Here is a 23,154-nt window from a genome sequence, read left to right as displayed (position 1 = left end):
ACACCAGGAAGCTTCTTCAGGGATTATTAGGTTGATGGAAAGTTGGTGCCTTCAACCAAAGCGCAGGCTTAGGGAACGGTCTGAGCCAGAAGCAGGAGAGACTCAGGAATTTAATCTGTGCAGAAGGAGAAATGTCTGTGGGGCTTGTGAGGGGAAATGGGAGCCTTGTGGTGAAGAAGCCCCTCTGGGGAGGACAGGGAAGCAGGAGAAGCTTTGATGCAGTGACCAAGGATGGTGCTGGAGTCGGGTTTGGCAGAACCAGGTGCAGGCACCAGGCTGGCACTCCCTGCCCAGTTCCTTCTGGCTCCAAAGGCTCTGCACATCCTTCCTAAAGAAACCAGCCTACACCAGCAGCACAGCCTCCCACCCCCTCCTTCCCACAGGACTGTGCTCTTTTGGATCCTGGAGAGCAGCAGGAGAAAGATGAAAAAAACACCTTCTCCAGGGAGGGCACTTCATTCAATCCAGAACAGTCACGGCAGGAACTCCATCACCCTCCTGAAACAGAGGAGACATCTCTTATCTTTTGGAGCCAGGAGGAGACACCCCATATCTTCAGAGCCAGGAGGGGACACCCAGTATCTTCAGAGCCAGGAGGGGACACCCAGTATCTTCAGAGCCACAGTGGCCTCCTTGTAGCCCTCCAGCCCCAGGGTAAACCCCCCCCCCTAAACCCCAGCAGCTTGTGCATTTTTATTTTTTTTTTGCCTGTTTTCTTACTAGGTTGGCCCATTGCCTTTAAAAGGCTAAATGCTCCGGACTAAATTTGGTCATGCAGCTTTGCTTGGTTCCCTGGAATGTCCTCGGGTTTCAGGCTCCTCTGACAGCACCATTCCCCGCCTCCCGCTGGGCTCCATTGGCTTCCCAGCTCCCCCATCCCAGCCGGATCCTCTTATTGGCCAACTCATGGACGGAGGGGTGTCCCCTCTTTAGAACCACTATATCCCGGGCTGCAGGGATTGAGAGCTGCCGAGATTTAACACTTCAGCACCTGCTGCTCCCGGGGGAAGCCGTGTTGGAGCTTCTCCTTCCCTGGTTTTTCTTTTTCTCCTCTCTTGGGTTCCCACTCAACCGCCACCGTGTCTCGCCAGAGAGCCAAGATGTCCAAAGTGGCCAAATACCGGCGACAAGTTAGTGAAGATCCAGATATTGACAGTTTATTGTCTACTCTGTCTCCGGAGGAGATGGAAGAGCTGGAAAAGGAGCTGGATGTGGTGGATCCAGATGGAAGCATCCCTCTGGAGCTGAGTCAGGCAAACCAGAAGGAGAAGTCCCCGGGTGGGCAGCAGAACTGCGACGCGGTGCTCAACCACTGCGAGAAGGAGGCCAGGAAAGTGATCCAGAGGGAACATTCCATAGATGTAAGTCACATCTCCCCATGTTTCCTTGAGAAATGCAGGGGCAGGGACGTACCTGTGAACTCTGGGCAGTTGGAAGGGAGGAGATGGAGAGCACAAAGCCTGGAGTAGCTGGCGTGTAGAGAGACCCGAGGAGTGAGGGAGGGAGCTGGTCCAGGCACTCCAGGAGGGAACAGGGAATGTCACAGAATCCCAGTGTTGCTCACAAAGCCAAAAGCTGTGCTGGTGCCAGGGGTTTTCTCTCTCCTTCTACTCTAACATCCTTTGGCAGGGCTGGGGGCAGAGGTGACATTCCCAGAAGGTGGCTGGAGGGGACAGTGCAGTGACAACAATACCCTGGACTGCAGCTCTTTTTCCTCCTGTTCATTTTTTTTTCTTTTGGAGATCTCCAGACTCCATCCCTTCAGATCCTCTTGTGCAAAAGCTTAAACACTCTCTGATTCTCACGGGATAAAAAAAAAAACTTTGCTGCTTTGTGGAAATCACTCCCAGAAGCAGCTTTTGGCCCAGGCCATTTGTTTTGTCTTTATTCAGTCCAAATCCCTCCTTTTACATCGATCTGGGGACATTTCTCTCCTCTGCCCCTGGGAAATCCTTTAAAAGCTTAATTTGAGTTGAGAGCATCGTGCCAGTCCCTTTTCTCTTTGCCTTAGTGGGAGCCAATCCCACTTCCATGGAACATTTATTAACCTCTGCACTAAGAATATTTGGAATGTGCTTTGTGCGTAGGAGGCTGGGAAGAGGTTGGTTTCCCTAGTTTTTTAGGGCAAGCTGAGGCAGAAGGTGGAAGAAGGAAAGTCTTGAGTTATTTATCCATGGAGTTACAGAGAGATTTTGTGTCCCAGGCTGGGTTTGCATCCCTTGGGATGGGACAGGGCTGGGGAATATCAGCAGGAGGAGCAGAGGTTTGTGTGGATAACCCTCTGAATAGGCTGTTCCAGCTTCCTCGGGTATTTCAGGTCACCCAGCAGTACCTTGGATCTTCCAGCTGAGTAATCAAGCTCTCACCAACCCCTGAGTTTTTTTTCTGGATGTTTCTGGAGTTTGTTATAGGAGGGTCCTCTCCTGAGTGGGGTCTGAGAGAAAACAGAGAGACAAAGATGGAAATTGCAGCTGTAGGAGCCAGAAAGGAAGGTTTCTTTTGGAGACCTGAAGAACGGGTTAAACTGTTCTCACACCCCTCTCCAAGCTGGGAACTTCCCTCTGGCTGTGAGGACAAGGCACTGGCAGCCCTCACCTTCTATATGTGGCCTTTGGCGTGGGCTGGGGGACAACAAGCACCCTGTCCCTCCTCAGGACAGGGCTGTGTGTGGTGGGAACTCCCAGCCCTGCAGGACAAACCTGCCTGGGAGGAGGGGTGTTATTCATTGGGACCAGTTATCCCAGTCACACTGAAAAAGCTGCTTTTTCAGGCAAAGGTGGGACTTGGTTTCGACATCACTGGTGATGCTGGTTTGTTTTAAACTCTGGGAAGATGAGGAGTCAAGTGGGAATTGGGATGGGAAGTGTCCACGAGCAGGAGGAAGGGAGAAAACATGGGGGGGTTGGGGGAAAAAGCTGGGAAATCGGTTAAACTCCACTTACTGTAGAAGATGCCCGTGGGTCCTTGTGCTGCAGCAGGGGACAGGGTGGCACAGGGAGGAGAGGCACCCAGGAGAGGGTGTACAGCTCCAGCTGGTGGGGAGGGCAGCCATGGAGGTCCTGAGAAAAATGTTCCTTGTGCTTTGTGTGGAACTTGAGGAGCTTCAGGAGGTGGAAGACAAAGCAAGTTGGCTGCAGGTCAAATTTGTCAGTGAAACTGGGCCAGTTAACTTGTGTTGCAGTAACTGGATATGGCAGAACTGAGTTTCTTCTTCTGTTTCAATCCCTGGAGGCCAAGAAAATAAATATCCTCCACCCCTTCCTCCTTGGCATTGTTAGGACCTGGGATTAGCACCTAGAAAATGCCAACTCGTAGCACTGGCAGGTCAGCCCACACTGGTGGTGGAGCAGGACCTTTGCTTTGGGGTGGGATGGGAGGGATGGCATCATCCAGTACTGTGGAGTGTTGTGTCCAGTTCTGGAGCCCTCAACACAGGAAGGACATGGAGCTCCTGGAGAGAGTCCAAAGGAGCCACGGAGATGATGGGAGGGCTGGAACAGCTCTGCTCTGGAGACAGGCTGGGAGAGTTGGGGTGTTCAGCCTGGAGAAGAGAGGACTCCAGGAAGACCTTAGAGCAGCTTCCAGTGCCTGAAGGGGCTCCAGGAAAAAATCACTCCCAGAAGCAGCTTTTGGCCCAGGCCATTTGTTTTGTCTTTATTCAGTCCAAATCCCTCCTTTTACATCGATCTGGGGACATTTCTCTCCTCTGCCCCTGGGAAATCCTTTAAAAGCTTAATTTGAGTTGAGAGCATCGTGCCAGTCCCTTTTCTCTTTGCCTTAGTGGGAGCCAATCCCACTTCCATGGAACATTTATTAACCTCTGCACTAAGAATATTTGGAATGTGCTTTGTGCGTAGGAGGCTGGGAAGAGGTTGGTTTCCCTAGTTTTTTAGGGCAAGCTGAGGCAGAAGGTGGAAGAAGGAAAGTCTTGAGTTATTTATCCATGGAGTTACAGAGAGATTTTGTGTCCCAGGCTGGGTTTGCATCCCTTGGGATGGGACAGGGCTGGGGAATATCAGCAGGAGGAGCAGAGGTTTGTGTGGATAACCCTCTGAATAGGCTGTTCCAGCTTCCTCGGGTATTTCAGGTCACCCAGCAGTACCTTGGATCTTCCAGCTGAGTAATCAAGCTCTCACCAACCCCTGAGTTTTTTTTCTGGATGTTTCTGGAGTTTGTTATAGGAGGGTCCTCTCCTGAGTGGGGTCTGAGAGAAAACAGAGAGACAAAGATGGAAATTGCAGCTGTAGGAGCCAGAAAGGAAGGTTTCTTTTGGAGACCTGAAGAACGGGTTAAACTGTTCCCACACCCCTCTCCAAGCTGGGAACTTCCCTCTGGCTGTGAGGACAAGGCACTGGCAGCCCTCACCTTCTATATGTGGCCTTTGGCGTGGGCTGGGGGACAACAAGCACCCTGTCCCTCCTCAGGACAGGGCTGTGTGTGGTGGGAACTCCCAGCCCTGCAGGACAAACCTGCCTGGGAGGAGGGGTGTTATTCATTGGGACCAGTTATCCCAGTCACACTGAAAAAGCTGCTTTTTCAGGCAAAGGTGGGACTTGGTTTCGACATCACTGGTGATGCTGGTTTGTTTTAAACTCTGGGAAGATGAGGAGTCAAGTGGGAATTGGGATGGGAAGTGTCCACGAGCAGGAGGAAGGGAGAAAACATGGGGGGGTTGGGGGAAAAAGCTGGGAAATCGGTTAAACTCCACTTACTGTAGAAGATGCCCGTGGGTCCTTGTGCTGCAGCAGGGGACAGGGTGGCACAGGGAGGAGAGGCACCCAGGAGAGGGTGTACAGCTCCAGCTGGTGGGGAGGGCAGCCATGGAGGTCCTGAGAAAAATGTTCCTTGTGCTTTGTGTGGAACTTGAGGAGCTTCAGGAGGTGGAAGACAAAGCAAGTTGGCTGCAGGTCAAATTTGTCAGTGAAACTGGGCCAGTTAACTTGTGTTGCAGTAACTGGATATGGCAGAACTGAGTTTCTTCTTCTGTTTCAATCCCTGGAGGCCAAGAAAATAAATATCCTCCACCCCTTCCTCCTTGGCATTGTTAGGACCTGGGATTAGCACCTCGAAAATGCCAACTCGTAGCACTGGCAGGTCAGCCCACACTGGTGGTGGAGCAGGACCTTTGCTTTGGGGTGGGATGGGAGGGATGGCATCATCCAGTACTGTGGAGTGTTGTGTCCAGTTCTGGAGCCCTCAACACAGGAAGGACATGGAGCTCCTGGAGAGAGTCCAAAGGAGCCACGGAGATGATGGGAGGGCTGGATGTGTGTGGAGAGGAGGAGGAATTTCTTTGCTTTGAGGGTGGTGAGAGCCTGGCCCAGGTTGCCCAGGGAAGCTGTGGCTGCCCCATCCCTGGGGTGTTGAAGGGCAGGTTGGATGGGGCTTGGAGCAACCTGGGCTGGTGGGAGGTGTCCCTGTCCATGCAGGGGGTTGGAATTGGATGATCTTGAAGGTCCTTTCCACCTCAAAACAGTCTGGGTTTCTGTGATCATCAGGCCACAGAAGCAATCACAGAAGCCAGCCCAGGAAGCCAATGATTCCCTCCACCCAGGAGGCCCCAGGGCTGTGTTTGGCTGCAGGATGGAGTGAGAACATGGAGTTGGAATTGGATGATCTTGAAGGTCCTTTCCACCTCAAAACAGTCTGGGTTTCTGTGATCATCAGGCCACAGAAGCAATCACAGAAGCCAGCCCAGGAAGCCAATGATTCCCTCCACCCAGGAGGCCCCAGGGCTGTGTTTGGCTGCAGGATGGAGTGAGAACATGGAGCCACCAGGAGCACCCCAGGCAGCTCCCAGCTCTGCTCAGAGGCCCGAGGCCTGTGATGACAACTTCCCTTCTCCTGCCCGTGGGTCTCACTCTGCAGCAGCAGTGAAGCACTTGGACCTGCCAACACAAGCCTGGTGGCATCACAGCCCTGGGGTGGCATCACTCTAGCCAAGTGCAGGTGTCACCCGTGGGTGGCCATCCTGGGCTGTGTCCTGTCACAGCCCCTGGTGCTCTGCATCACCACCCCACGCAGGATCAAACCATCAAGCAAAAGCTTTGTGAGCAAGAAGCAGGGGCAGGAGCATGGCTGGGAAGTGGAAGGAATGGGAGGAACAACCCCATGGATCAGTGCAGGGTGAGCAGCTGGAGAGCAGCTCTGGGGAGAAGGAACTCGGGGTCCTGGTGGACAACAGGGTGACCATGAGGCAGCAACGTGCCCTGGTGGCCAAGAAGGGCAATGGGCTCTTGGGGGGCATCAAGGAGAGGGTGGGCAGCAGGTCAGGGAGGTTCTTCTGCCCCTCTGCTCTGCCCTGATGAGGCCACAGCTGGAGAAACGGGTCCAGTTCTGGGCTCTGCAGGTCAGGAAGGACAAGGAGCTACTGGAGAAGGTCCAGGGCAGGGCCAGCAAGTGCTGAGGGGACTGGAGCACCTGCCTGTGAGGAAAGGCTGGGAAAGCTGGGGAGGAGGAGACTGAGGGGAGATCTCATCAACCCTCCTCAATATCTCCAGGGGGTGTCAGCAGGATGGGGCCAGACTCTTCCCAGCAGTGCCCAGTCACAGGACCAGGGGCACTGGGCACAAACTGGAGCACAGGAGGTTCCAGTTGAACATGAGGAGGAACTTGTTGACTGTGAGGGTGACAGAGCCCTGGGACAGGCTGCCCAGGGAGGTGCTGGAGTCTCCTTCTCTAGAGACATCCCAAACCCACCTGGATCCTGTGGGATCTGCTGTAGGTGATGCTGCTCTAGCAGGGGGTTGGACTAGATGATCTCCAGAGGTCTCTTCCAACCCCCACCATCTGTGACTCTGATTCCAGTGAGACTGGCCCTGTGAACATCTGGGAAATGTTATCTTGCATCTGTGATGTCTCTTCTGTGGGGAGGGAAAGGAGGTCAGAGCCTTGTCCTTGAACTGCAGGGAGTTCACAGGCCTGTGGTGACCTCACAACTGCCCTGCAACGCTGACCCCAGCCCCTTCCCTCTTGTCTCTCCACCCATTTTTCCTCCTCTTCTTCCCTCCTCCCTTGTGCAGTAGCTGGTGGGATGTTGCCTGTTGTCTGGATGGGCAGGAACTTCTCCCAGGTTCAAAACAAGATCTTTTAAAAGGAAAAGTTCTGTTTCTGCCCATCTTCCAGTTCTTCTTGCAGCCATTGCTCTCTTCTTGGGCCAGCTCCCCCCATTCCCTCCTAAATATCGGGAGGAGTGGGTATATTTAGAAAATATTGTAACTGCAGAATAACACGTCGTCTTCGTGATGAAAAGGGCAAACTTGGGTAACTAGGAAGCAGTTTATAAACAGCCCAAAATAGACGTGAGCTTTGCCCTAACTTCTCCATGCTGAGCAGCCAAATTCAAGTCCTAGTGATGCATTAATTAATTCATCTTCATGTTGTGTTGTTGGCGAGTCAAAGGTTCAAGTGTGGGGCAGGTCCTGTCTCAGCAAGGCCTTGGTGTGGGTCCTTGTGTCAAGGCAGCCAAAGTTAAACTGATCTTCACGAGTGGGTACCTGAAGAGGTGATTTCCAGTAGCTCGTGGGTCTTTAGTGTTATGGGGAAAGACAAAATGGGAGAGAAGTGCAGGTTAGAAACAGGCTGTGAAGCTGAAGCATCATCCCAAGGGTGATGCACCTGGTTTTGTCCAGTTCCTCTGCTGTTGGTGACTTAAAAGGAGGGGAGGTTTGATTTAGATATTGGGAAGAAATTGTTCACCATGAGGGTGGTGAGAGCCTGGCCCAGGTTGCCCAGGGAAGCTGTGGCTGCCCCATCCCTGGCAGTGTTGAAGGGCAGGTTGGATGGGGCTTGGAGCAGCCTGGGCTGCTGGGAGGTGTCCCTGCCCATGCAGGGGGATGGATCTAGGTGATCTTTAAGGTCTCTTCCAACCCAAACCATCCCATGATTCCAAGATAAAAAGCATGTCCCTGTGCCTATAGCACTGTGCTCTGCACCCAGGAGAGACCCCTCTTTCCCAATAGCATTCCTAAACCTTCCTAAGCCCCCTCAGGGCTACCTTTTCCAGGGGGGACCTTGCTGAGAAGAGCTTCCCAACGGGAAGGATCATCACGTGTCGTGAGACCAGGGGGTTTGGTGGCCCAGTGCCCCTCAGCAGTTGCCATGTCATAGAATTATAGAATGATTTGAGTTGAAAAGGACCTTAAAGATCATTTGAGTTTCCAAGGCATGCCAGAACATCCACCTGCTGCTGTCCTTGGCTCTCCTTGGATTCCCACCCAGCCTCAACACCAAGCTCAGGTGGCTCCAAAACACCTGGAGAACCTCTCCTCATGGTCTCCCTCTCCAGCACCACCACCTTCCCTGGGAATGGCTGGATCCCTGAACTTCACCTGTGAGGAGAGGACACCGGGATGTCCCAGTCCCATCACAATCCCCAGTCCTGCTTCCCAAAGGGGACACACTGATCTCATGCTGCTTCAAGCAGGGATGGCTGGGGAATTGCATGGATATTGGCTGAGGGGACATTGTCCTGCTGGTGGAGGGAATTCACTCCAGGGCCACAGAGCTGCTCCTTTTGGCCAGATGCTTGCACACGGGGTGGCTGTCCTTTTCTATGGAAGCTGGGGGACCAGCTTCTTGGAAGAGAAGGCTCAGAACAGGGCACCCTGGAAGTGCAGATGTGCACAGTGGAGGTGGTCTCCATAGTTTTGCCTCCTGAAGGTCGAACACCCTTCCCACAGGAGAAGTTGAGGTGGTTCAGGCAAGAGTCCTCCAACACCCTTCTCTTTCTTCTCCATGCTTGTGCACGGACAAGACACCCTTCTGCTCCAGCTCCAGTATGTTCTGTTTAATCCATACCTGAAGGATGCTGGGGCCAGAGGGCAGCAGATCCTCTCACCACAGATAAGGATTGGAGAACTCCTTGGGAAGGGCTTGTAAAAATTCCTGCCTTCCTTTCCATCCTACTGGGCTTGGTGCTCCTGCTGGGTGGTATTTAATCCAGTCACTGGTGTCTGGATTGTGGTTGCCCCCTCCAGTATGTGGAGGGCACCACCATGCATGGACATCCAACCAATGAGCCCTTCTTCACCACCACAGAAAAAACATGTAGGGTTAAAATGTCGTCTTCATGCTCAAAGTTTGTCATCTTTTCATGAAAATCTCTGGAGGAGAAACAAGATCCACGTTTAAATAGCTGGGATGGACTCATGGCAAACAAGGGAGAAGTAGCTGGATCATTCCTTAAGCATCTCACCAGCCTGTGACTAACACACACATATTTAAACTCTGCTGTTCTGTTTATCAGCTCCTCCTGGCCACGTGCCAAGGCTGTTCCTTCTCTTTTCCAAGAATCACCACCAATTCCCAGCTCTTTCCTTTTCTTTTAACCACGTCCTCCTGGGCAGGGGTCTGGGTACCTGCTCTTCCCTCATCAGAACAAGTTGTTTTTCTGCCCAGCTCCTGGTCTCGGAAAGAGGTGGAAGGGGTATGTGGGACTGGGACACCTTCCTGGTGCTTCTCCAGCAGCATCCAGCTCACACTGGGGTGGGAGAGGGACAAAGGTGTGAGTCCTTCCACCAGCACAGAGTGGGAATGGAGCTGGTGGCTTCCTGGGGTTTGTGTTACTCCCATGGAAAATAGCCTGGGAGATCCAAAGGATTTACATGATTTGAAAGAAGCCAAAAGTGTTGAGTCATAGAATCATAGAATGGTTTGGGTGTGAAGGGACCCTAAAGATCATCTTGATCCAAGCCCCTGCATGTGCAGGGACACCTCCCACCAGCCCAGGCTGCTCCAAGCCCCATCCAACCTGCCCTTCAACACTGCCAGGGATGGGGCAGCCACAGCTTCCCTGGGCAACCTGGGCCAGGCTCTCACCACCCTCACACCAAAGAATTCCCTCCTCATCTCCAACCTCAATCTCCCTCTTCCACTTTTCATCCATTCCCTCTTGACCTTCCTATTTGGTTCTTCAAAAAGACCATGGAGGGTCTCTGCTTTTGGCCTCTCCATCCTGACCCAGGCCAGCCCACGGAGCAGAGCCCTTTAATTTGTCACTTTTCATTGTTCACCACTGACAAGTGCAGTGGTTTGTGCTCAGATATTTCCTCATTCACTGCTGAAAACATCCCAACCCTGGAACCAGAACCTTGTTTTGCTGGGACTGAGTGGCAGCACAGAGGGTTCCTGGTGACCCAGAGGTCACACCAAAGGCACAGTGTGTCTGGGAGTCACTCTGTCCATCTAGGGACACAAACAGGGGGGTGAAAAAAAAGCTGGATTTTTAGTCAGTCTGAAAGAAAAAAAAAACAACCAAGCCTAAAAAGCCAAGGTCTGTGTTGATGTGAAACCCACTGAGATGCAGACAGAGCCATGGAAATGCTGGGGGTGTTTAGCTTATCTGGGCCAAACTGCCAGGGAGAGGGAGGGTTATGATCTGTTTGTGTTGAGTTGATAAATGGAGACATGGAGAGGAGGAAAAGAGCTGGGATCCATTTGGGATCGTTTTCCTTCCCCATTACAAGGGCCTGGGAGGGCTAAAATGGTCCTGGTGACTCAGCTCCCAGCAGGACACTGGGATTAACCAGTGGTGTCACCCAGCCCACCCTCTGCCCTAGGGGGAATTGTGGCATCCTGGGGGGAGGATCTGACCTGCTGGGAGAGGAGGTGTCAGGGCACTTGTTTGGAAGTGATGGAGGGGACCAGGCAAACCATGAGGGGACACCAGGACACCATGAGGTGAAGACGCCTCAGAATGGATTCCAGTGCCTGAAGGGGCTCCAGGAAAGCTGGGGAGGGACTTGGGACAAGGGCAGGGAGGGATGGGATGAGGGGGATGGATGAAAAGTGGAAGAGGGAGATTGAGGTTGGAGATGAGGAGGGAATTCTTTGGTGTGAGGGTGGTGAGAGCCTGGCCCAGGTTGCCCAGGGAAGCTGTGGCTGCCCCATCCCTGGCAGTGTTGAAGGGCAGGTTGGATGGGGCTTGGAGCAGCCTGGGCTGGTGGGAGGTGTCCCTGCCCATGCAGGGGGGTGGGACTGGATGATGTGTAAGGTCCCTCCCAACCCAAACCGTTCCATGGTTCCATGATACAACAGGAGCCCCCCTCAAGGTTGAGATGTGGCAGGACCAGGAGCTGCAGCAGTGCCACAGAGGGGTGACAGCAGGGCCACAGAGGTGTTGGGTTGAGTAGCCCAGGGCTGAGACAGGATATTTGGGATCAGGATTTACACCGAGTCCTGCTGGATGCTGCTCTGAGCAGTCCTGGCCCACGGCAGAGGGAAGAGCTGGGAACCAGGACCCGCAGAGGCAGGGGAGCTGAAAGGAGCTGTGCTCTGCTTCCTTTCAGGGAAGATCTCTGGTGTCTAAGAACTGGAGCTCGTGACTCCTGGCATGTCCTGCTTTATCTCACAGTGCTGTGCTCTGGCTGCAGCTCCCACAGGGTGCAGGAGCCCGAGGAGCCACAGCTCTTGGCTCTCAAAAGCTATGTAAGGATTTGACCAGCAAAGGAGCTCTCTGGTTTTGGCAGGTAGCCCTAGATGGGCTGGGCCTTATCTCACCTGCTTCTGACACCTTGAGTCATCCTCTCCCTCACTCCACAGCCACTGGTGATAATGGAGTCATGGAATTGTTTGGGTTGGAAAAGACCTGTAAGATCACCAAGTCCAACCCCACTCTTGCCAAGGCAACCACTGCCCCATGTCCCTCAGCACCACATCTGCACAGCTTTGAAACCCCTCCAGGGATGGGGACTCCCCCCCTGCCCTGGGCAGCCTGGGGCAGGGCCTGTCAGCCCTTTCCAGGAAGAAATGGTTCCCAAGATCTAATCTAAACCACCCCTGGTGCAACTTGAGGCCATTTCCTCTTGTTTTATCACTTGTTTCTTGGGAGAACAAACCATGGGGTGTCTGTGGTGGTCCCATGGGCTGGCTGATGATACCCTTGGGGTACCTGCACCAGCAAGGGGCCTGGAGGTCATACAGCCATAGAATAATGGAATAGTTTGGTTTGCAAGGGACTTTAAAAATAGTCTAGTTCCAACTCCCTGCATGGGCAGGGACACCTCCCACCAGCCCAGGCTGCTCCAAGCCCCATCCAACCTGCCCTTCAACACTGCCAGGGATGGGGCAGCCACAGCTTCCCTGGGCAACCTGGGCCAGGATCTCACCACCCTCACACCAAAGAATTCCCTCCTCATCTCCAACCTCAATCTCCCTCTTCCACTTTTCATCCATCCCCCTCATCCCATCCCTCCCTGCCCTTGTCCCAAGTCCCTCCCCAGCTTTCCTGGAGCCCCTTCAGGCACTGGAAGCTGCTCTAAGGTCTCCCTGGAGCCTCCTGTTCTCCAGGCTGGGCTGATTTCCACACAGTCCCAGGGGGCTGGGAACCAGAGTCCTGCTCCTCCAGCATCCAACCCCTCGTGACGCAGAGGAGAGGGGACGGGATTTAAGACTCTCTAGGGCTGATTTGTTCTTCTGTTCCTAAAAATCTGAGGAATGTTCTCCATGGGCTGCCCACAGAAAGTGTGCTGGGCAGAAATCCAGCCTTGAGGTGGCTGTGGTGTGAATCACTGATGTTCACTGCCCTTGGCAACCCCTGCTGAAGAGGAGATGATCAGAGACAAGGTCTCAGCTTGGCAATAACCACCTCAGCCATGGCAGGGCCAGGGGAAGGGGCTGGGAAAATGATCAGAAAAAAACCCTGACTTCTGAAAAACAGGTTTTGTTGGAGAGTTGAAAGTTTCCATTTGCATCCAGAAGCTTTAAGGACTTTCTGGAGAAGGGCTGGAAAGCAGTGAGGAAGAGCTGGAGCTCTTCAGTTCCAGGAAGCCCAGCTGAAACATTTGGGATCAGCCTTAATCGAAGGCAAAGCAAGACAAAAAAAACAGGGCCAGAAATTGTCCAGTCTCTGGAGAACAGAGGAGGAGGTTTTTAAAACCAACACTGGCTTGGGAAGTGCAAAGAGCCAGTGATGTTTGGGGTCAGAAAGGTCTGAGCAGAAGGGAAGGGGAATAACTGAAGCTCCTCGTTAAAATAAAGGCATGATAGTTGAGGAGGGACAGGGCAGGGAGTTGTTTACATCCCTCTGGGCTTTGGCACCAGAGCATGGCCTGGAGGGAGATGTTGGGGCTGCCTGTGTCCCCAGGCTGCAGCCAAAGGGCCTCTCCCCTGGCTTCAAGCCTAAAAAATCCCAACATGCCAAGAGGGAAAAATGTTTGCTGCCTGGGAATGGTCCTACCAGGGAAGCAGGAGGAGGATAAGCAGGAGATCATGGCCAAGAAGGGCAATGGGCTCCTAGGGGGCATCGAGGAGAGGGTAGGCAGCAGGTCAGGGAGGTTCCCCTGCCCCTCTGCTCTGCCCTGGTGAGGCCACAGCTGGAGAAATGGGTCCAGTTCTGGGCTCTGCAGGTCAGGAAGGACAAGGAGCTACTGGAGAGGGTCCAGGGCCGGCCCAGGAAGTGCTGAGGGGACTGGAGCACCTGCCTGTGAGGAAAGGCTGGGAAAGCTGGGGCTGTTCAGCTGGAGAGGAGGAGACTGAGGGGGGATCTCATCAACCCTCCTCAATATCTCCAGGGGGTGTCAGCAGGATGGGGCCAGACTCTTCCCAGCAGTGCCCAGTGACAGGACAAGGGGCACTGGGCACAAACTGGAGCGCAGGAGGTTCCAGCTGAACATGAGGAGGAACTTGTTGACTGTGAGGGTGACAGAGCCCTGGGACAGGCTGCCCAGGGAGGTGGTAGAGTCCCCTCCTCTGGAGACATCCCAACCCCTCTGGATGTGTTCCTGTGGGATCTGCTGTAGGGGATCCTGCTCTACAGGGGGGTTGGAGTGGGTGATCTCCAGAGGTCCCTTCCAACCCCACCACTCTGTGACTCTGTGATCCTCCCAACACTGACCTAGGATGAGGCACATGAGGCCCAGGAAGGTTTCTCTGGCACTGCTGCAGGTGAAGCAAGCCCAGACCCCTGATGGGTGGGATGGGTGTTGTGTAGATCTGGACTTGTCTGTCCTGGGCAAGCAAGGTCAGCAGAAGCCTCGTGTCCCTGGGTTACTCAAAACTGGCCAAGGAAAGGAGCAGCTTGGCCAGCTTGTTGTGGTTGGCTCCAGCAACCTTCTCATGTGCCTTAGAGCCTCGTGGCAACAGGTACCCAAACACCTGGGAACAGCAAGTGCAAAACAACCTGCCACTGGCCATCTCAGGGGACTTCTCCATGCAGTGGGACAATCTCAGGGGACACCCCTGTCCCCTGGGAGCTCTCACGTGTCTGGTGCCCAGTCTCCTCAGCCCCTTCACCCATGGTGACACTGGGGGTTAGTGGGATGCTGGTGTCTCACTGCTGGGATTTGGGGCAGCTGGGCAGGATGGAGGGGACACTGGGACCCCTTGAGAGCCCAAGCAAGTAGGTAGGCATCTCCAGAGGATGGTGAGATGCCCAAGGTTAGAGGTATGGGTTGGATCTCAGAGTATCTTGGTGGCTCTGGAGACCTTTGTAGCACTTGGTAGCGTGTGCAGGACAGACTGAAACCCAAGTGACTCCAGATTGGCTCGTTAGTGACAGATTTCTAATTATGCCTAAACCCCTTACTTCAACCAACCAAACCCAACTTGATTCCTTGGCTGGGCTGGGCTGGGAGCCCCCAGGTGACAGCCCCCCCAACAGCTCCTTATGGAGCTGGGCCTTCCCCACCTCCAGAAGCTCCCTGGTCACCCAGGATTCATGTGGCACTGATGTTGGAGGGTGCTTTGCTGCAGGCTGCTTGTTGCTGAGCCAAGAGACCAACTGGAAGATGTTCCAATGTCTGTGGGAGAAGATTGTTATCTCAGCAGGGGTTGGAGAGAGGGACATTCTCTTGGCCTGGATTTTATTCCCCATCTCTGCATCTCTGGAGGGATTCTGGTGGTGGTGGAAGCCACACTCCAGGCAGCCAGCATATCAACATGTGCAGCTGGTGGAGCTGCTGGAGAGGAGGGAGGCAGCAGCAAGGAGAAGCTCTATGGGTTCCAGGGGGCTCCAGAAATTACCCCACGTGGCTGAAATGATTGCTGGATGAACAGAGTCTGGTTGGTCCAGTTGTCCTTCAGCAGGCACCTGCATCTTGGTGTAGGAGGACAATGCACTGGTATAGGACAGTCTGGTTTCATGCAGTGATAACTCCTTGGTGCCTGCAAGACCCTGCTGAATCCATGTGATCTCCACGGGTGGGCAGGTCCTGGAGCCACTGCTCTTTGCCTCTCTCTTTGCTCCATGTTTTCCTCCAACATTCCTCAAGAGCAGATGTCCCCACAGCTGCACAGAGGTGAGGACCCTGCCCCTCTGCTCGGGTGGGTGCAGCCCATGTCCCCTCAGCCACCCAGAGCAGCTGGACCCATCAGCCACATAGGAGTTATCCCTGGATTTTCCAGCTGTGCTGGTGGTTGGGGTGGGGCTGATGCCAGGGCTCAGGCTCCTTAAAGGTGTTTTCCAACCTATAAAACTCTGTGATTCTCTGATTCCCCTCTGGATGCTCTCCTGCCAGCTGGGGGGGATGTCTCACACCTGGGGGCTTGCCTTCCAGAGGCCACCAGAGCTGCAGGTGACATTGGAGACCCAGGCAGTGTCAAGCCTGCTGGTTGAGGTCACTCTCTGGAGCCCCAAACTGCAGGTGCAGGTTTGGCCCTGAGATCTTTTGCTGCCAGTCCTGTTCCACGTGTCCCCAGCAGTGACCCTGGCAGAGGAGCCATCCTGGACTCCTCTGGTTTCCCCCTTTCACCCAAGCCCTCCCTGATCCCTCATGGGCCACAGCCCCCCCAGGTTTCCATCCCTACTTTCCTGTGCTCAGGGTGGGGTGTTGTGTCCAGCCTGGGGATCCAGACCCTGAGGGCCTCTTCCCAGGACACACGTCTGAAAATAACTGAGAGTTGGCCCCTTCCAGAGACCAAACATTTTTATTACAAATGCATTTCTGTATGTCCTCTTGGCCAGGGACTGATGTCACAGCAGCAGCCGGGCCACAAAATGCCCCTTTCCTGCAGTTTGGGTACTACAAGTTTTGCAATCTCTCCTCTCCTCTCCTCTCCTCTCCTCTCCTCTCCTCTCCTCTCCTCTCCTCTCCTAGTATGATAAAAACAGTGGTTTAGTGTTTATCTTCCTAGCTGCATCGTGGGTACCTATTACACACCACTACCACAACGAGTTCTGTCATCAGCTCTTTGAATTTCAAGTGTAGTATTACTACTTTTTCTTGAAGGCCATGTATTGGTTCAATTGCTCCCTTAAAAGCAGTGCTGATAGTTCAGAAGCTCATACTGCTCTTCAATATCTGGTCAACTCCACTGTTTCACCTTTAAAACAGTTGTTTCTTATAAAAAAGTATCATTATGAACAAATAACATATATCAAGACATCCTGCAAGGAAATTAAATTAATAGCCATTTAAATTAAAGGCTTCTGAAAAAAAAAAAAAAAAAAGAACACTAAAATTAAACTTCAGATGAGATAGATTTTTTAATAGTGATCTTTAGATATATTAACTTACAATACTAGACTAACAATGAACACATTTGTAAATATTAGGCTTCTAGAAGAATATTGAAGAAAACAAATTCATTAGTCTTCTGAGTACATATTTCTACATGTAAAATCATTTTAATCCAGTCTTCATGAAAGCATGAAGAATATGTACAACACAGCTACTAATGCTAGAGCCTCTAGATCATGAAGAAACTGCTCTGTGTCACTGCAGCCATAACTCACAATGAAAGTAATAGACTGCACAGAAAGGAGTACTGCAATTTAATATTACAAATTATCAGAATTCTACTATTCATAAGATTTCATTTTTTGTATGTTTTATTTTTCTTCAGCATTCTAGAAAACAAAAACCATCTATCATTTTCTTAACAGAAGATTATTGTTCTTGGTTTTATTTTAGACAACTTGTTAAGAAAAGTTTGAAACTGATTCTGGTCAGTTGACCGGTCTCCTCCTCTCCTCCCCTCTCCTCCCCTCTCCTCCCCTCTCCTCCCCTCTCCTCCCCTCTCCTCCCCTCTCCCCTCTCCTCCCTGTTCCCCTTTCCCCTACAAACCCATCTATGACACCCCAGGGTGCCCTTCCCTCTGCCACCTCTCAGCTCCCACCCTGACCAGATCCATCCCTACCACCCAAGGAACCATTTGCTGCCCCAAAACCAGCCGTGGAGCCTTCAGAGCAGGAGACAAGAACCTCCCTCCACCATCCCATCCCCACCACCCCCAGCAGATCCCAGGATCTCCCACCCATCCCACCCCATTCCCAGCCTCCTGAGCTGTTCAGCGAGCTGCTCGGATTCCAGGCAAGAACTTCCCAGTCTCCTTTCCCTTTTAAGGCAACATCTCAGTGGGTTTGAGGGTTACAAATGCTAACAAGTAATGGCAATGCTCATTTTAGTCTATTTAGAGGAAACGAGGAGGCATTTCAGTTCATCAAAACACTGGTGATTAATCAGCCAAGTACCAGGCTGTTTTCATTTGGCTTATTTTTAAAGGTCTGACACGCTGTGTAAAAATATTCCCCTAATAATCGTGCTGGGAGCAGAGGGAACAGCACAGGAGGGGGTGCAGCAGCCTTGGTTTCTAGGTATCCAAGGTAAATATGTCAGAGGAGGGAGCAGGCAGGACTCAGCATGGCCATGGAGAGGGTAGAGGGCTGGTGGTGGCAGCTGGAGCCAGCCTGGCTAGTGGCTTTGGGGACAAGCCTGAAGGACCAGCAAAGGGTCCCTTTCTCCCTCCTCTTCTGCACCATCCCACCTCACAGCCCCTCTGCTGAACTTCAGCTGGAGAACCTGCTTCATCTCCAGCCCAGAGGTGAGAGCTGTGTCACCAGTGAGGAGAGCTTGGACTGGTGGCACCACCTGGGGCTGGGTCTTTTTCCCCTGCCTCCTTTTCCTGTGGGTCCTTTTACCCCAACCTCTTGCCCCCAGCTCCTTTTCCCATGGCTCCTTTTCCCATGGCTCCTTTTCCCTTCATCTCCTTTTCCCTCATCTCCTTTTTTTCCCATGGCTCCTTTTCCCCTCATCTCCTTTTCCCCTCATCTCCTTTTCCCCTCATCTCCTTTTCCCCAGCTCCTTTTCCCTCAGATCATTTTCCCTCATCTCCTTTTTCCTGGCTCTTTTTCCCCCAACTCCTTTCCCCCTGTTCCTTTTCCACATCCCACCCTGGCTCCAGAGCCCTCCTCCCACAGACCTGCCCCACTCCACAGCACCTGGACACATGGGAACACATCATGGATGGACACTTTGCTGGGATAACGAGACATTCCCGAGAGCTTTACTGAGCAGGGATTTGCTGTGCATCTTATTTTGCTTTAATTTCACCTTGTTTGGAGAAACCCAAGTTTTCCAAGTGTGGGAGATGTTGCAGGTCCTGCTCTCCGGGGTGTTCCTCCCTTTCACCACGATCTGCTCCTTCCCAAAGCCTTTCTCTGCTCAGTCTTGGGTGGGCCCAGGGAGCTCAGGGGAGGCTCAGAGCTCCCCAGTGTCAACTTGGGCGAGCTTGGGCTGGGAAGGAGAAGGCTTTTTGGAGCAGTAAGTGTGGAGAACATGGAATCATGGAATTCTTTGGGTTGGAAAAGACCTTTAAGATCCTCCAGTCCGACCATTCCCCCAGCACTGCCAAGGCCACCACTGCCCCATGTCCTTCAGCACCATCTCCAGGGCTTGGAAACCCCTCCAGGAATGGGGTCTCCCCCCCTGCCACAGCCTGACAACACTTTCCATGTAGAAATTGTTCCCAAGATCCAAACTGAACCTCCCCTGGTACAACTTGAGGCCATTTCTTCTTGTTCTATCCCTTGTTCCTGGGGAGCAGAGACCAACCCCTCCTGGCTCCAACCTCCTCTCAGGCAGTTGCAGAGCCAGCAGGTCTCCCCTCAGCCTCCTTTGCTCCAGACTGGACACCCCCAGCTCCCTCAGCTTGTGCTCCAGCCCCTCCAGCTTGATGAGGCAACTGGATGTTCAGCCTGTGGACACAACAGGGCTGCAGAGCCCTGGGGGACACCTTTCCGTTCTCCCAGGAGCCCCCAAGAAACCTCCTCCAACCTGGCACATCCCCACAGACCTTTGAAAGGCACCACTGGGATGGGAGGAAGGGGACAGCGAGGCAGCCAAGTCCCCATCCCCACACACCCCCTGCCAGGGCAGATCTTCTGAGGTGCCCCAGGATGGCCTTGAGCACCCTCACACCATCAGGGCACATCTGGGTGGGCAGCTCAGCACCAGAGGAGGTGACACCACAGGGACGTCACAGGGGGTGCTGGTGGTCTTGGGGCACCTCTGGGACCCCATCCTGCATCCGTGGGGTGGGCAGTGGCCAGTGTGGAGGCAGGGAAAGACTCTGCCAGGGCCTGGCATGTGCCTTTCTGTCGCCTGTTTATGTCCACGCAGGGGAGCCAAGAACTCTCTTAACTAAACAAACATCTCCCTGGCCCCAGATGGCATCTGTTTATACACCAGGTACAAACAGTCCCTGCTCACAGCCAGTTCTTCCCACACAGCAGCAGTCCCTGAGGGCCAGCAGATCCCTGGCGTGGCCACCACAGGGGACTGGGACAGCAGTGGGGCATTGCCAGGGGGAGGAGGCCAACCCTGGCTGCAGAGCTGCTGTCTGGACCTTGGTCTGGGGGGGTCAAGGTGTTGAATGGAACCACCGTGCTGTCCTGGCCCTGGGAGGTTGGAAAGGTGTCACAGCAGGGTCTCCCAGTGGCATCTTTCCTCCTCCTTTCCCTGAAGTCCTCAAGTCCTCCTGGCAAAGTTGGCCTTCCAGCCTGAAGGGGCTCCAGGAAAGCTGGGGAGGGGCTTGGGACAAGGGCAGGGAGGGATGGGATGAGGGGGATGGATGAAAAGTGGAAGAGGGAGATTGAGGTTGGACATGAGGAGGAAATTTTTTGCTGTGAGGGTGGTGAGAGCCTGGCCCAGGTTGCCCAGGGAAGCTGTGGCTGCCCCATCCCTGGCAGTGTTGAAGGGCAGGTTGGATGGGGCTTGGAGCAACCTGGGCTGGTGGGAGGTGTCCCTGCCCATGCAGGGGGTTGGATCTAGATCATCTTGAAGCTCCCTTCCAACCCAAACCATCCCATGATTCTGTGATTCTATGAAAAGATGATGAAAAAGAAGACAAAAAAGGTGATTTAAAAGAGGACAACTCATAGGAGGTAGGGTAGGAAGGGGTCACACAGCACTAAGTAAGGGACATGCTGCCACTTGTTGGGTTCTTGTCTGTGCACTGGGGATGAGGAGGACATCCCACAAACCCCTGGAGGCCTTTGGAAAGGGGATGGAGGCAGAAGGAGAGCAGAGATGTTCAGGAGCTCAGCCCTGCTGGGTCCTGCAGGCTATGCCCACGCTTGGGGCACTGGGATGCTGGACCATCCTCTGGATCTCAGCTGGGTTGAACTTCCCTCTTCCAAAGGCAGAGCAGAGGCTGTGAATGTGGGGTGGGAAAACCCTCTGGTAAGGTGGAGGAGACTCTGGTCTGTATTCAGGGCTAAACCATCCCACTGGGAGCAGGTCCTGACCTGTCCCCTGTCACCACATAGACCAGTGCTCACTGTCCCCCTGCTCCTCGGTGCCTCCTGGAGATCCTGCACCAGGATCTCAGCAGCTTTACATCATAAACACCTGGATGAGGGAAGCTCATCCCTTGTAGGTGCAGTCCAAGACCTTCCTGAGGACTTCCCTGCACATCTTCCCCATGGCTGCTCATGGAGCAGAGTTGGTGACAATGGACTGGGGTGGCAAGTCTGGAGGTTGGAGTCTTCTCTCTCTGTAACATCTTGGGTTGTTCTTCTAGGAAAGCAGATTGAGCGAGAAGAAGAAGGGAGACAAAAATGAAGAAGAAAAGGGAAAGGAAGCACCTTCCAAAGACCTGGCCCGGAAAAGGGAGACAAAAGTGGGGAAAGACTCGAAAAAGGAAGAAAATGGTGAGAAATCAGACCCAAAAGTCAAAGCTGAGACTGAGACCAAGGCCAAAGAGGAGAAAGCCATCAATGACAAAGTCAAGGCCATGGAGAAAAAGCTGATGGGGAAGGACAAAAAGGAGGAAGAGAAGAGCTCAGCAGTGAAGAAGGATATGGGGAAGGAGAAAAAGGAGGAAGAAAAGGGCTCAGCAACAAAGGACACAGGGAAGGAGAAGAAGGAGGAAGAAAAGGGCTCAGTTTTAAAGAAGGACACAGGGAAGGAGAAAAAAGAGGAAGAGAAGGGCTCAGCAGAGAAGAAGGAGACAGGGAAGGAGAAAAAAGAAGAAGAAAAGGATTCTGTGTTGAAGAAGGGCCCAGGGAAGGACAAAAAGGAGGAAGAGAAGAGCTCGGGATTAAAGAAAGAGGCAGAAAAAGACACAAAGGGAGAAGATAAGAAAGAAAAAGATAAAAAGGAAGAGGAAAAGAGCTCAGCTTTGAAAAAACCCAAGGCAGGTGAGGAGAAATCCCAGGCAGAGGAGGAGAAAGCAGGGGAGAAGAAACAGGAGACCAAGGTGGCAGCGGAGAGCAGCCCCTCCAAGCCCACCAGCACCACCAGCCCCCCGGATCAGGCCAAGGATGACGAGGCCTCCAGCATCTTTGATGAGCTCATCGAGAAGGTGAAGAACAACGACGCTGAGGTGACCGAGGTGAACGTGAACAACTCGGACTGCATCAACAACGAGACCCTGGTGCGCTTCACCGAGGCCCTGGAGTTCAACACCGTGGTCAAGCTCTTCGCCTTGGCCAACACCCGCGCCGACGACCACGTGGCCTTCGCCATCGCCATCATGCTCAAGTCCAACAAGGTGTTGACCAGCATCAACCTGGACTCCAACCACATCACGGGCAAAGGCATCCTGGCCATTTTCCGGGCGCTGCTGCAGAACGACACGCTGACGGAGCTGAGGTTCCACAACCAGAGGCACATCTGCGGGGGGAAGACGGAGATGGAGATCGCCAAGCTCCTGAAGGAGAACACCACCCTCCTGAAGCTGGGCTACCACTTCGAGCTGGCCGGGCCACGCATGACGGTCACCAACCTGCTGAGCCGGAACATGGACAGGCAGAGGCAGAAACGCCTCCAGGAGCAGAAACTGGCACAGGAACGTGGGGAGAAGAAAGACCTTCTGGAGGTGCCTAAACCTGGAGCCCTGCCGAAAGGGTCTCCCAAGCCGTCCCCGCAGCCGTCGCCCAAGGCTTCCCCCAAAAGCTCTCCCAAGAAAGGGGGGGCACCCACGGCGCCGCCCCCGCCGCCCCCTCCGCTGGCCCCACCGCTGATCAACGAGAACCTGAGGAACTCCCTCTCCCCAGCCACCCAGAGGAAGTTGGGAGACCGGGCACTGCCCGTCCAGGAGAAGAACTCGCGGGACCAGCTGCTGGCGGCCATCCGCTCCAGCAACCTCAAGCAGCTCAAGAAGGCAAGTGCAGGGCCATGGGGGGCTCCACCCAGGGTTCCTCTGTGGGCTGAGGTCTGAGGTCAGGTCACTTGGGGAGTGGAGAGGTGAGGGCTGTCCTTCTCCTTGCATCCTTGGTCCCAACCCTGGCACAGAGAACGTGGTGGGGCAGATATATCCAAGAGAAGATCCATCCCTTGGCAGAGAGCAAGGAACAGATCCCTCCCATGGCAGAGCCCCTGGGGTGGACGGGTCCACCTTGTCCCAACCATCAGGTTTGGCTCCAGGGTGTGGGACACAAGGAAGAATCCAGCTTTAACCTGTAACCCTAGGGATGGGATCTAGGACCTTCTCCTCCTGCTCCTGGAGGCTCACAAGCACCTCCGTGGAGCCGTGTCCATGCAGGCAGCAGGTCCTCAAGGGCGGCAGCTTGTCGAGCTCTTGCTGAGGAGGGGCAGGTAGCCCAGGGTAGCCAGAGCAGCTGTGTCCCCATCCATGGTCCCAGCAGGACAACTCGAAACATCTCTCTCAGCCCAGGTGGCTGATGTCCCTGGCCGGGCTGCCCTGGCTGGAGCGTGGGGACAACCAGCCTGGTCAGGATGGAGCAGCAATGGAGAGGAGATGCCTGGCTCCAGGACGGTGGGTCTGCACCTTGAGCCATCCCAGTGTCCCCACGCTGTCCCAGTGTCCCCAAGCTGTCCCAGTGTCCCCAAGCCATCCCAGTGTCCCCAAGCTGTCCCAGTGTCCCCAAGCCAGCCCAGTGTCCCCTCTGTTGCCCCCCCAGTAACGAGGTGTCCTCTCTGGCAGGTAGCGGTGCCGAAGCTGCTGCAGTAGGAGCGGGAGGGGCGGCCCGGT

The 23,154-nt window shown here is 53.8% G+C and overlaps 1 protein-coding gene across 1 annotated transcript; it reads left to right on the top strand.

The window, feature by feature from the left end:
• The first annotated feature begins 1,100 nt into the window (after positions 1 to 1,100).
• LMOD1 (leiomodin 1 (smooth muscle)) lies at positions 1,101 to 23,133 on the top strand. The gene is made up of 3 exons (XM_009994231.1): positions 1,101 to 1,361; positions 20,740 to 22,323; positions 23,107 to 23,133. Exons 1-3 carry the CDS (start codon positions 1,101 to 1,103, stop codon positions 23,131 to 23,133), a joined length of 1,872 nt encoding a protein of 623 aa, XP_009992533.1.
• Positions 23,134 to 23,154: the final 21 nt, after the last annotated feature.

The sequence above is a fragment of the Chaetura pelagica genome, unplaced genomic scaffold (assembly GCF_000747805.2).
Source record: "Chaetura pelagica isolate M959 unplaced genomic scaffold, ChaPel_1.0 scaffold470, whole genome shotgun sequence".
Classification (NCBI taxonomy): Eukaryota; Metazoa; Chordata; class Aves; order Apodiformes; family Apodidae; genus Chaetura; species Chaetura pelagica.
Note: the sequence above shows the minus strand (reverse complement) of the source record. Positions and strands in the feature narration are given on the sequence as shown.